Below are 14482 nucleotides of genomic sequence, written 5' to 3'. Positions count from 1 at the left end.
ATTTATATAACTGCAGAATGATATATTTATGAGGCCAGTGGTCTTCTGTTTTGCCAGTGTACCTTCTAAAATAATTCTGAAAACCCACGTACCCCCACACACATCTTAGGTTGACAGCTACAATTTTGTGTAAGTTTTAGCAACAAATGATTTAATTTTCCATAATCTAAATATTGTTATCTTAAAATATAACTATGATATTGCTCTCATAAATACATTAAATATTACAGCAATGTAACAACCATCATCACCAATTTTTAAAGTTCATGAATAACCTTTTAACAGTTGAAAATTCTGCATCATTTCTTTCCCCTCCTTGAATTCATATTCCATCATACTCCCACTGCTGAATTTTAGTCTAATCTAGTATATTTTTGTTCTTTGTTAATCATCATTGTTTTATGCTATACAATGCATATCAATAGAAATTTATGGTTTTTTATTTCCTAAAATCGTAAGACTCTAAGTATAAAAATTATTTTTTCTTCTGGATTGGTTATCATTATATTTATTATTAGTATGTGAATGATCAAAACATACGTATTCACACATAGCACACATTCTGATAATAATTTATAAGCATAAAAAGGAAGAATTTTATTGGGTTCCTCCATCCCAGATATTTCATGCATATTGGATGACTATTACTTAGCATAAGAATGACATGGGTTGGCATCAATCTATTCCTATTTTTCATTTTACAGTTGTAAGTGCCAAGAAACTTTGTTCACATAAATAGGAGATGGAAATGGAAAGAATTTTGTCACAATGTCACTCAATTCTTTGAACTCCTTTCAAGTTATATACCAAAACTCAAGACAGTGGTCTAGCATCATCAAGAACTATTTTTAACAATCTATGAATGAACAACTCAGTAGGGATCTTCTTCAGTTTTGCCAGAAGCAAAGAACTAGAAACCAACTGATTGTAAAGGGATTTTTTTTGTCCACTCAGCTTCTCAATTTCAACACCAATCTTAGAACTGTCTCTTAGTTTGCACCAGGCATTTTTATACCCCTGGACCGGGCAAGAGATTGGCTGTGCCATATAAAGTGGGAGAGGGCAATTGGAAAAGGGGAGTAGGAAAAAGGAGAAGCAGTATAATACCAGGGCTCTCAGTACATAAGTTTGAAGAAAGAGCACACGAGAAGGTGAGCACCATTTGTGGTCTGAGAATTTTCTGTGGCCTCAAAGTACAGGTAGCCTGGTTTAGATCCCTGTCATAGGTTGCTCTTTGCACGATTATTCCTAGAGAATTTATCATGGCAGAATCATACAATGGAATATTATGTAGCCTTTAAAGGTATAAGGTTGATCTGTGTGACTTATGTGGAAAGATGTTAAGCTTACATTATTTAGTACAAAAAACAGCAATGGAGCAGAAGTGTATGTATAACATGGTCATAAAAAAAATCCATCCATCCATTCAATCGTAGAAAGATTTCTAAAAGTATCTACAACAAATTAACAGTGATTATCTAAGGGAGAGGCTGTACTTTTTAACTTTGTGTTCTTTTACTTTTTTAAAGTAAGCACCTATTCTCTTTATAATTGGGGGAGTGGGAGAAACTCTTTAAAATAAAGACACCACTGAGTAGAGTATGTATGAAAGTACTGGTTTCAGACACACATGCCGTGGCCAGTGTGGCTCAGTTAGTTGGAGTGTCATCCTGTGAACCGGAGGGTCGTCAGTTCAATTCCCACTCAGGGCACATACCTAGGTTGTGGGTTCAGTTCCAGTTGGGGCATGAATGAGAGGCAACCGATCATCACACTCTCCCTCTCTCCCTATAAAATTAATAAGCATGTCCCCCAGTGAGACAGGAAAAAAAAATCTATCTGATTTCTAGCTGATTTCTGTTATGTATTCAAAATCTTTCCTAATTTCCAATAACAGTAGTCATAGTAAGAATGAAGGTCAATGCCTGGTGCTTATCCCTATCTGAGCTGCAGCTATACCAACTACCAGGCTGAAAGCACCTATTTTGTCAGTCGTATCACATCATTATGTCTCAATTTAACAACAACTCTCTGAGGTAGGTGGGTATTACTAACCCTGCCATATAAGAGATGAAAGTGAATCTCAGAGCCACTCATCCTAGAGCTTGCAGAGCTAGTATTCAAATCCAAGTATGCCTATCTAAGAACCCATGGTCTACCCAGTATGCCACACCTTTTCCTTGGTGGTCCATGGGATTATCCTGCCTCTCTATAAGGGTTTGCCCAAGGAACTCAAATTTACTTAGGATGGCAAACATCCTACCCTTTTACATTTCTCTGTAAAAAAAAACTGGGTGAAAAAATTATAACAAGTTTTTTAAAGGTGAATTAATAATTTTTAAACTTTATAAAAATTTATGCTGTAACTATTATACCCATACTTGCTGATAACTAAGGCTTGCATATAGCCAGCAAATCTTTTATAAGCAAAACTTTTTAGGCCAAGGAAAGCCTAGATACGACCTTAGAAAGGGCCAAACGATCAATTCTAGGTTAAAAGAACTAACAGAACTAAAGGAATTGAGGGAAAGAGACAGAAGAAGAAGCTATTTCATCTAAAAGAGGATTCAGAGAGAGAGCAGTTTTCTCAACGTCCAGACAATTCAGCTAAAAGAAACAGATTCAGAGAAACAAGGCTGCGAGGTTGACCGGGGCCCCTTTGATCATTTTTTCCAAGCCCCTGGTTTAAAGATGAAAAACCAAAACTGAAAGAGGTGCGAGGCCATGGCCAACGTGCCACCAGACTGAGGGCCAATTTCCTTTTAGGGAACAAGGCACATAGGACCTCCCATGTTAGTCAACAGCACTCCATTTAGACAAAGGAGGAGCAGTCTGACACTTAGAAAATTTTACTGCATGTGTGAAACAACTCCCTAATATCCACAATTACACAGAAGCCAAAATGTATGCTGAGTATAAAACCTGAGGAGGTATTGCCTGTCTGAAGCCCAGTGCCCATTTCACCACCTTGGGGGGGCCTGGTGCCTCTCAACATGCTAGAAGGGCTGGCGGGCCCCATTCTCAAGCCCAGGGTGAAGGCAGAGAACAGAGGTACAAAGTATTTAAAGTGCCCTTAAAAATCCCAGCCATCCCTACCTCCCTCGCTGGGGTGGGGTGAAGGGAGTGGTGGGAGGAAAATGCAGACAACTATACTGAAACAACAACAACAAAAATATCTGACATTCCATACATGATTTTTTAAAATTACAAGCAACTGTATCTCTATACAAAATTAATATGCTAATTGTACATTTCTGGGTGGTAAGATCTGTCAGATCTTCAATACCCACCTCTCTCTGGAGGCTCTTGTTGGTGCCATCCCCCCCCCCCACACACTTCTTCTCTCCCCCTACCCTCATATCTGCAGACAAGCACCAAACCTGTGGTTTTCAAATGCCCCCTGAAGAACTGGTGCGCGCCCATGACAAACTTATCACCAGTCATAAAGAGGAAAAGAAGGCCAACATCATGAGTCTCCCAGTAAGCTAAATGTGTTCAACTTTTAAACTTGGAGATTACATCCCTTCTACCAGGTGATGGCATTTGTTTTGTTTTTTTTTAAATGTGCTTAATGAGTGAAATAAAGATCAGCACTCCCTCACATTAAAGCGTATATTGTTTGTTAAATGAATGTGTGAAATTCCAAAGATTATGAACAACCTCGGGGAGAGAGGACTCAGGCCTGTGGAAGTACAGTGCATCACTATAGGTCACCTCAACACTAAATAAAGAGGTTTCTTCTGGCTCTTACTCCGGACTCCCTGTTCCCTTACACCTCATCCTTAGGTTGTCACCACCAGATCTAATAACCTTCTAATGGGTTCCACCAACCTCACTCCTCAAGTGCTCATCACTTCTCCTATTTACTGAGTCAAAGGTGGCAACAGGCTGAGAGGGCCAAGGCCTCTAGATTACGCCTTAACAAGAGCCTATGGCTAGAGAAGAAGTTTGATAACTCAGCTTTCCTCTTTAATAAAGTGCAGTTTGTCTATAATGCTTGTAGTATCACAAAGGGGTACTTGATCGTGGTTTTCTGGCACATGGTGTATCCCTCTGGATATTTACAAGTCAAATGGAAGCCATAGCTGGGCCATGCCAATCCGTGAGCCACAGGCAGTAGGCAGAGGGGGCACTGCAGGCCAAATAAATACCATGTGCAAATAGAGCTGAACGTCACCTGTTTTCTTCTTGCCTCCACATTCATTCCCAGATCAGAGGCCTCGGCTGTGCACACTGTGGATGTCAGAAAGGTTACTATATAAGTGTCTTTGCTGTGCACAGACTACTTAAACCCTCTGCATGATGTTCTCAGAGCTATAAATGGTCTCAGCAGGTAGCAAAAGCAGAGATGCTCAAGCCTTTGGGTTGAAGGGAGAATTCAGAGGCCCTGACCACAGAGAAGCAGCTGACCAAAATCCCAGGAGAGGATATGCCTCCTCTGCACACCAGTGACCTCCTGAGCCAGACCACAAATGCAAATGACTACTGAGCACTGTGGATGTCTGCAAGCCAAGGGCTGTCTGAACTGAGCTTTGCTACACACCTGAATGTCCCTCTGTTCCTCTCTCCTGTCAGTTACTTTTCCTCTGGGCAGGCTGATGGCTGTAGGTGGCTCAGGCAGCATGGCACCGTTCACTGTTTGTGTTTTAGAATAATTCACACCCCCAAACACTCCCATGAAGTTATGCAGCATTTATCATCGTCTACTTCCTTTGATTTGTTTCATCTCTACCTGTGTCTCTACAGTATTCACGAGACTTTTCCTACTGGCACTTTGAATGTTCGTTGCTCTTGCACTTATTGGATGTGATGGGGCAAAAGATGTGTGTGGAACCCATGAAACTGAGTACAAGCCCAGCCAATGTGATGCACTGTCAAACGCCAGGGCTGCCCTGCGGGGAGTTGAGCAGACAGAGGTGAGCACCTTGGTTTTGGTGTGGACCAATGTTTCTGTGAAGGTCTGTCAGGAGACACCCCCAGTTTGCATCTGCGATCAGAGTCTTGGAAGTACTGAGGACAGGCCTTGCCACCAGCCCATCTCCTCGAGGACTGTGAGATGATTTTGAAACCAGTGCTGGTTGCCAGCTTGAGCTCTTTTATTGAGCACAAAGCTAGGCTGTGAGCCCTAACGGTTGTAGGTGAGAGGTCGGGAACCAGGGCCGAGGCACTCCAGGGAGACGTCCAGGCACAGAACCTCTTCTGAATTAACTGGAGCCAAGACCAATCAATCAAAGTTCAACCTATTTCACTTCATTGGTATAAAGCACTTACTTGACCGTAAGCACAATCTCTTTTGCTCTTTGTCATCATGCTTGAGAAATGCATATTGCTTCTCAAATAGTCCTGATAGAAAGTTAAGTTTGATCATGGCTTGTGTCCCTGAATAGGATGCAGAACAGCATGTGTACGCACACCCCTACCCCCCCCCCCCCCCCCCCCGCTCACAGCCTCATCCACAGACCTGACCCTGACATAACAGAATCACATCTTCCTCTTCTCTGCATGAGTAATGTCAGCCACGTTCCTGATCCCCAAGGCCATGTCTGAAGGTCACTGGTAAAGACACACTGTCTGTAGGAGTGAGCCATGGCCCTTGCATGAAAGTTCTCATGTCAGACTGGCTCACCCCGAGAGAGCTGACAGGCACAGCTCGCTTACATACATGGTCAGCCAGCACTCCATCTGGAACACTCCAAATGTCACTCCTGGGGCTTCTTGAAGTCAAGCAGGACACCATATATGTTATCCTATAAAACCTGAGAAGTCACTCAACTGACCTAAAGTGCTACAAGGACCAAAGGGGAAATTTAAAATACAAAAAAGGACAGAAAAGCCAGTAGCTCAAAGCCAGGGATCTAAATGTCCCCCCCAAATCTGTCTGAGAACCCCAAGAAAGATTTCTTTTACTAAAGGCAGAAATTTCAAAATAAGTTAACAGTGGGGAGAGGGGATTACAGGAACCACTATAAAGGACACATGGACAAAATCAAGGGGGAGGGTGGAGGCGGGGGAGGGAGGTTGGTTCGGCTGGGGTGGGGTGGAGGGATGGGGAGAAAAGTCATACAACTATAACTGAATAACAATAAAAATTTTTTAAAAAGAATTCAAACACTTGTTTATATAGAGATTTGGTGTCATAAAAATTTTGTCAATAGTCACTATTAAATGGCTTCACATACGTTTTGAAAAGCTTTGGTATACAGAACACAAATTTATAATATAGCATTAATTAAATTTCATGTTTACTGTCCTTTTATTTAACACTCATTTAAACACTGGATATTAAATGTTGGGAGAGTATCTAATACCAAATATAACTATCTTTCCATGTGAAAATCAGACTCAGATCCTATTTTTTTCTAGAGCAAGTAACTTTCCATAGGCCCAAGGACGGGCACTCTCTCAAAGGTCATGGAGACTTTCTTGGTCGATGTTTAATTACTTCAAATATATTTACTTTTTTGTACATAAAGCCATCAGTTTCAACAAGCTCTGAAACCATTTTCAAATTGTGTTTTACACAGATTCTCAGGGAATGAGATGGGTCACATCAGGATCGCAAGGCTGCACTCGAGGGGACACTGTCCTTGGCCCAGCAGTTCCCAGTTTGCCATCAGATTCTCAACACTGGCCAGGCTTCTCTCACCCTCAGCACTACTGCCATTGTGGCCAGATTGGTCTTTGTTGCTGAGCTATCGTGTGCACTGTGGGATGTTTAGCAGCACCCCTGGTCTCTACCCACTAGATGCCAGCAGCACCCCTCACTTCCATCATCACCCTCGCATTGTGACAACCGGAAACATCTCCAGACATCAGCAAACATCCCCTGGGAGGAGTGGTGGAGAAGCACTGATGTAGACCAACCTCATGCACTGAAATATCTGGGCCCATGGGTCAGGGAGACCTGGGCTTGACTCCGACCCTGCTACTCACTAGCCAGGGAACCTTGCCCAAGTTACCTGGCTTTCTTTATCCCCTGTCCCTTCCCTATAAAAATGAGAGTCACTACACCTCCTTTATAGGTCTGGTGATTATGAGAAATACACAAAAGCTATGAGATGTCTAGGTGGCACCCCAGTCACTGTGAGTTCCTTTTTTCCTTCTCCTCCAGCTGTTATTAATTTACCCACTGTAACCTCAGGAGGCAGAAGGCAGATGAAGAAAGGGAGTACGTGCCTGTAATTGTACTGGAGAAATGGTTCTCACACTAGGACATTACACACATGGCTACATTCTTCAGAAGCAGCTATCTGCAAATTGTACCTGAAAGAGGAATCCAGATTATAAAGACATGTTCTACCTCCAAATATTCTTCAAAAATACTCCTAAACCCTCCAAACACTTTGTAAATATTGTATAATCACAGCTGTAATCGTACTTATCAATATCCAGCTGGGCCTCAATTTAAGAAAACTTTGTAGCCCTGGCCAGGTAGCTCACTTGGTTAGAGTGTCGTCTTGATACGCCAAGGTTGCAGTGTCGATGCGTAGCCATGGACACAGATAACAATGTGGTGGAGGCCGGAGGGGGGCGGTGCTGGCTGCAGGGGAGTATGGGGGGGAAATGGGGGACATCTTGTCATAGTGTCAACGATAAAAAAATAATCAACCAATGAATGCATAAATAAGTGGGACAACAAATGGATGTTTCTCTCTCCCCCTTACTCTCTAAAATCAATAATAGTAATTAAAAACTCTGTAAAACAATTATCCTTATTTAACAATTTAAGGGAATTATTTGCATTACAAAAGGATTCCTCCACAAGCTTTTAGGCAGCTTTCCTAACACATCTAAAACATAATGCTATTTATAAAAGACTGGTTGATAGACAACTCAGAAACACCAATATATTGGCTATTTGTCTAAATAAACACAACTATTTTATAAAGGGAGGCAAAGGGGCACTTCTAACCCCATACTTATAAATTAGTTGTGTATATGCATCTTTTTTGACATTGAGACCTCAAAGTGAGTGCTAAGAGAATTTCAACTAGCTCTTTTTTTCCCATTTTAACAGCTTTATTGAGGTATAATTTATATACCATAAAGTTCACCCATTTTAAGAATACAACTTAGTCACTTTTAGGAAATTTACAGAATTGTGCAACCATTGCCACAATCTGGTTTTAGAACCTTTCCAGCACCCCAAATCAATTGGCTCTTAATAGCATTCTCAGGGGGTAGGGAAGTGCTTTTGCATTTCCTGGTCCAAATGAATAGGCCTAGAGGCATCTGTGAGAGACTGAGGACAAGTTGAAGTTCGTCTTCATAGCTTTCAAACCAGGTCCACGTCCTGAGTCCATTGACTTTAAAGCTAGTGACACTTGGTCCCAAACTGAGTACCACGTGAAGTGAAGGTCTGTAGGGGGCGGGGGAGAGGGGGGAAGATGGAGGGAAAATCCTCAGCTTCCTCAAGTAAAGAGGGGGTGGTATCCATGTAAAGAGAGGGAAGTGGGAACACTTTGATGGAGGAAAAAAAACAACAGTTAAAACAAAGAAGGCAAACAACTGAAGCTGAAGGAGAAAAGCTTTTTCTAAGTCAATTAGTTGAAACTAGATGGCTTAGTTCCCAGGCTGCTCCCCACCTTGAGGCGCACTGCCATGTGCTTTAGAGGGAAAGAAACGGGAAATCTCTGTAGTATTGAAGTGTAACAAATCCCGCTATGCTGTGGGAACTACAATATATGGCATAATAAAAGTAAATGTTATGGCACTTGACTTCGCGGCCTATAATCTCCCATTCAATCGGAACACAAGAGTCTTCCGTCAGCAAGAGAAAACTGGACAATTTAATTTTCACTTCTATTAATGCGCAGGCCTGTGTTGGAGCTCATCCATGTTTTTTCTATTATGTTTCTTGAAATATGGCTGCGTAGTTTGATACAAACAATATCTCAAACTGACATCAACAACTTAGTTTGGGATCAACTGATTTCATTCTAAATTATCGAGGGCTGACAGATGCTGATAGCTGCCCACATGAGATCTGAAAAAGCCATGTTCTCTAATTTAATATCACAATAATTTAAAATTATAGCCTTATTAAGAGGAAACGCATTTATTTATAGCTAACACTGATCGTTGCTAATGGCTTTCAGGACTGTGTTCTGCTATTCACCGCAGCCCACATTTGGACAGCTTTGATCGTCTGAAGCACTAACAAAACATTCTGGTACAAACAATTTCCCTCTTGATTCAAAGCAATAAACACATGCCACAAAAGCGGAGATACAAAAGCAGCCCTCAAGAGAGCCAGCCCCTCTGCAATTCTCCTTGAATTCTCCTATTCTCCTTGAGAGCATTTCTGCATTTGGGCCTAAAGACATTTTGCTTAAAACCCTCCCTTCCCTTGGCCCCTGTGATGCTGCAAGATCCCACTTTTCCCTTACATGTGGACTTTCGGCAGGATTTGATCTTCAGCTCTAGGTTCTTTGTTCTCATGGTAAGGATTTTATTTTGCTTGTTGATATTTTATCACTTCTATATAAACAACATTAGAAATAAGCATGTTTATCTTTTTGCAGCCCAAGTAACTTTACATAATTTTGGAAGACAAGATGAGGAAATTGGCAGAGATTTATTATTCTTTACAGATAAAGAAGCTGAAGCTGAGAGAGTCTCTGTAGATTATGGAAGGTCACTCAGCTAGGAAGCAGCAGAATCCGCAGCGCACCAACCCAGGTGCACAGACGCCAACCCTGCATTCTTGTGTCACAGAAGGTCCTAATCTCTACCTGCTATCCCCACCAGCCTCCCCGGCCTCAGCCTCCCACCTTTAACCTTCATCCAGCAGTGACAAGGGATGTTTGACCAAAGGTCAAACTCAACATGCTTAAATGAATTCATCATGTTTTCCTCAAAACCAATTCTTCCTCCAGACATGCTTATTTCAACTCAGGTCATTTTTTTCCCCAGGCACCCAACCCTAAAACCTCACAGCTAACAAATCATTCTCTCCTCCTCCCCACTCCCAAATCCAATCTGTTACTAAGGCCTAGCCATAATGCTCTCGCATTACTGCTTCCGCATCTATCCCTTCTTTCACAATCCTTGTGTGAGCAGTTTAATTCTGGCTCTCTCTCACTTCCTCTCACTGGAACTATCAAATAACCTGACTCCTGACACCCATCTTTCCTTCACCTCATTTGTCCCACAAAACTCCATCAGGGATATCTGAATTTTTAGGTCTGATCATGTCACTTCAGTGTCAACCATCCCCGGCTCCCACGGCCTGCAGAATCAGTTACAAACCCATCCCTCTCAAACTCAGTCTAGTCCCAACTTCCATTTGCAGCCCCCTCCCTCCTGCTCCTCCGTGCTAGCACAAGCCCTCTATGGCAGCCAGACTGATCTATTCTCGGTCTCAGCAGTGCCCAGGTGACTTCTCTGCCCATCTCTGCCTCCACCTATGCAACTCCAAATTCCAGATTCAGGTAAGTCTGTCCTGCTTCACTGAGCCTGTCCTCACACCCTGGGTGCCAAGGAGCATCTCCGATTCTGACTCAGTCATCCTTTAGACAGACTTTCAGTGTCACTTCACTTTTCATTTGCTGTCTTAGGGGCACAAAGAGACTCAAAGACCTTCGGGAGGCAGGGCCTGTGTGTAAGGGCCTTGGTAGCCATTCAACCTTGCACTTGAGTAGTAGGTACTCAAGTAGGTAGTGGTTGATTTCATAACTGCCAATCATCATTTCTCACAATGCAAATAACATATATATTAAATTATTAGCCTGAGGAATTAGTGTTCTGGTATTAATGCCTTCTTGTCAAAACAAGAGCAAAGTAAACCTCAGCATCTCTTTTTGGGCTCCCAGATACATACAGCTGGTGCTTAGTTTCCACAGTATGAAAAGCTTCCATAGACTAATCCCCTCCATGAATGCCCCCGACATTTTGAAACTAGCTTATCAGAGTGAAAAACATGAAATTCATATATTGGCAGTATCTACCGTCCTCATCTGCAGACCCAAAAGAAAAAAAAGTCAAGGGCTAATGTTCTTCAAAAGCCAGGCATAGCTCTGTGTATTCTGGAGAGGGGAGAACACCTTCCTTCTTGTGAGAGGCCCACACACATTACCTTCAGCAGCACTTTGCCCACCAGCCACCCTGCCTAGAAATGGGGCCTGAATATTAAAACTGCAATGGTAGAACAAGAACTTAATCAGGCTCATTCTGATGATTCCTTCTCATTCACTGTTCTGCTCTGCCCTGCCCTTTAACCAGGTCAAATGCTACAGTAGCCCAGCATTTCTATTATTATTGTGTCAGCCCAAGTTCTCAGAGCCCTTGGTCATACTTCCTGACTGGGCTTCTCAAAAGCTGACTGAGGATACAGAACAGTTTCGGGAAACAAGACAAGCACTTTTGGTGTTTACAGTCACAATGACACATCCTAGCCCTAAAGCCTTCACAAGATCAGGTCCGAGACTGCAGGTCAGCAGTTGCAAAGAGGCAACTGTATTAGCAGGTCCAGAAGAAAACTGACACCTCAAGAAGGGGAGTAACTCCAGGTGACGAGAATGTTCATGTTAGGCACTCTTATAAGACCTGCCAACTGTCAGACATTTGTTTCTAAATTGAGCAGCCAAAGCAAAGGATGCTAGAAATATTCCACGTCCCATCAATCCCTGATAGTGGCTGCCAGAGGTTAGGGAAGAGGAGGGGGCAGGCGGGAGGTGGGTGTGGTTATAAAAGGCAACAGAGGGATCCTGGTGGTGATGGAATGTTCTGTATCTTGCCTGTGATGGTGGATACACAAACCCACACATGTGACAAAATTACGTGGGACTAAACAGACACAAGTACAGTACTTGTAAAACTGGGGCACCTGGTGGACTGTATCAACATCAGTACCCTGGTTGTGATCTTGCACTGCAATTTCATAAGATGCTACCAGTGGTGGAAACCAGATCCAGGGTCTGTGGATCTCTCGGCATTAGTTCTTACGACGATGTATGAAATCTCTAATTCCAAAATAAAAATTTTGATTTAAAGAAGGCAAATTCCAAAATGCAGCCCTCTCTCTTATGTAGATAATGAGAGAGTGCTAACTTATGACTTATGACTGTGATAGGTACAAATGGAAGCTATACAGCTTTTAAAAAAAAAGTCCTTAAAAGGGCTGTCTTCTTAAAAGGGCTATCACCCAAGTGAGACTGACAGTGGTCTCAACCAGCAGACATGTGACCTCAAAGCCACCCATGCATATCCTCAAAAGACCCTCCAACTTTTTTACTCACAGAGACTTTAGCTACCTTCCCATATATCACATGGTGGTATCATCTTGACCTTGGGAAAATTCACTCGTGTTCTGAACTAAGTGGCAATTATTATATCAAAGCTCATTTTAAACTCAAAGTCAAAACACTTAGTGCTGCATTTACAATGAACTCTGCTATTCTGCATTTTCACCCATTCACCTCATTACATTAAAAACATAAATCACTGGAAAATATAAATATAAATGCTAATGCCCACTTTTACAAAAAGGTTTATTCATCATTTCTTTTCATTGGACCTTGCAAGGAATGTCTTCGGCCAGGGAGAGTAAAAATCCCAGGCACTGTGTTGTAATGTGGGAACCACCACTGCTTCCCTGGTTTAGAAAACTGCAACACCTAAAACCAAGGAGGACTGTCAGCCTTGCATTTAAATGGCTGTGTTAGTTCTCATCAGGTTTCTTCAAGGGGAAAACTGAGCTCTGCAGTTCCTTGAAAACTGTGCAAAGAGAAGCAAACATGCTCTCTTACTCACCAATGTCATTGCTGCGGTCCGAGAGATCCTTGTCCAGGATGCCGGATAGCGAACTGCCCACCAAGTCAATCTTTGGACTGTCACCCCTATATTAAAAACACAAGTCCAGGCATTTAGTAATGGGTGCATGTCCTTGTCATTTTCTTAGCTTTCTTGTTGCACACAAGTTAAGGAGTGTGCTGTGTGTGGGACAGGTGGCACTGTTGCCTGTGAAGAAGCCAGTGGGAACCAAGGAGTTCTCCAGCCACAGGGGCCTTGGTGCAAAGCGGCCGACAGACTGGATACCCCCCTCTCTGGCACACATTTTCAAAGATGGCTATTTTAATAACGACTGTTCAGCAATGCACCTTTAGCCACAAACTCCTGCTGGTACACAGGGTACAACGTAGGCCCTGCTCCCGCCTCATGGCCAAATAAGCACCAGCAAACAGTAACTGGGAGCTTCCCTTTTAAGGAACAAGGAATGTAGCCAATGCAGCTTGTCAAAGGTCAACTACTTTTAACCTTGAGAAAAAGGTTTTTTGGCCTGGAGCTGAGGCATCAGCCAGGTTGTTGACAGGCACAAGGTGTCGAGTTGAGATCTGGCAGCCTGAAAGCTGGCGCTGGGGCATAGGCCTGTAAAATTAGACAGCTCTTGGGCGGGTGCCCCCATGCCCATCAGGACACGCGCGACTTCCCTCTGTATTGGGGTGAGGAGCAGCCCTTGGGGACAGGAATGAGCCTCCAAGATGATGAGAGAAACATCCCACTGATGCACGAGCAGAAGGTTCCTCCAAATTCCTCCAAAAGGGCAGCTCTTTGGGCCCCTTTGGGTGGGGAGGGGGTGAGTCCCAAACGAGATTATCCAAGGTCTATGATGGCAGTGAAACAGGCGGAAAAAAACGTTGCCTATAAAATGAGAGGGTGAAGTGAAGCAGTTGTTCCCAGAAAGCAACAGAAATAGTCCATTTCATGGCTTCTGGCAATCACCATGGCAGGGGGCCAAACCACACAATGAGCAGAAGTTGGGGGTATTGAGACAGCCAAGCCAGGTGGTAGCTACTCTGGAGAGGCTCATGGTTTAAATGGGACAAAGAGACAGGCAGACAACTACAAGTCCACATGGCACGGGTTGCATAAGATACAGGCATATCACAGTCCTGTAGGGAGGAACGGGACGGTGCAAGGGCTACGTATGGCAGTGCAGAGCATGTGGAGGAGGTGGCGTTACAGTTGGGCTTTGGAGGAAAAAGGAGAGAGGACGTATCAGTAAGACACATGATTGAGCAAGGACCCAGAGTGGCCAAGGGTCCCAAGGCTAAAGCCTGAGGTCCCCAGAGAGAAGTGAGAGGAGAAAGGCCAGAATGCTGGGCTGAGGTCCCCAGGGGCCAGGTTGTCCTGGAGGTAATGGGAGATGGAGGGAAACTGAAGAAGGAGACTTATAACCTGGAGGTAAGGGAGGGAGTTGACAGGGCCGATCCCTGGGTTTCTTCATTCAAGAGGGGTGGTGGTGGTAGCATTTGATGTGACATGCATATCCTGTGATGGCGGAGAATACCCAATGAAAGAAAGTAAGCCCCTGTCAGTTCCCAGACGAATAAAACTGACTCTTAACATCAAGCATAATCTCAAGCACCCTCAGCATGAGGGTGACACGAGCAGAGGTGAGAACCCCGGGGAATCAGGGCTGAGCCAAGCAGTTTGGCTTTCACTAAGAGAAAAAATACAGCTCGAAGACTGTGTGTGCCTT

The 14482-nt window shown here is 43.4% G+C and overlaps 1 protein-coding gene across 5 annotated transcripts in view; it reads right to left on the bottom strand.

Annotated features, from left to right (window-relative positions):
• Positions 1-14482, bottom strand: part of SH3KBP1 (SH3 domain containing kinase binding protein 1) — a 311830-nt gene that overhangs the window by 20415 nt on the left and 276933 nt on the right. For all 5 annotated transcript variants that reach the window (XM_053917427.1, XM_053917429.1, XM_053917430.1 and 2 more), the window contains one exon: positions 12754-12839. In XM_053917427.1, the coding sequence (XP_053773402.1) occupies positions 12754-12839 (86 nt within the window). The remainder of the gene's footprint in view (positions 1-12753; positions 12840-14482) is intronic.

Source organism: Desmodus rotundus, chromosome X (assembly GCF_022682495.2).
Source record: "Desmodus rotundus isolate HL8 chromosome X, HLdesRot8A.1, whole genome shotgun sequence".
Classification (NCBI taxonomy): domain Eukaryota; kingdom Metazoa; phylum Chordata; class Mammalia; order Chiroptera; family Phyllostomidae; genus Desmodus; species Desmodus rotundus.
Note: the sequence above shows the minus strand (reverse complement) of the source record. Positions and strands in the feature narration are given on the sequence as shown.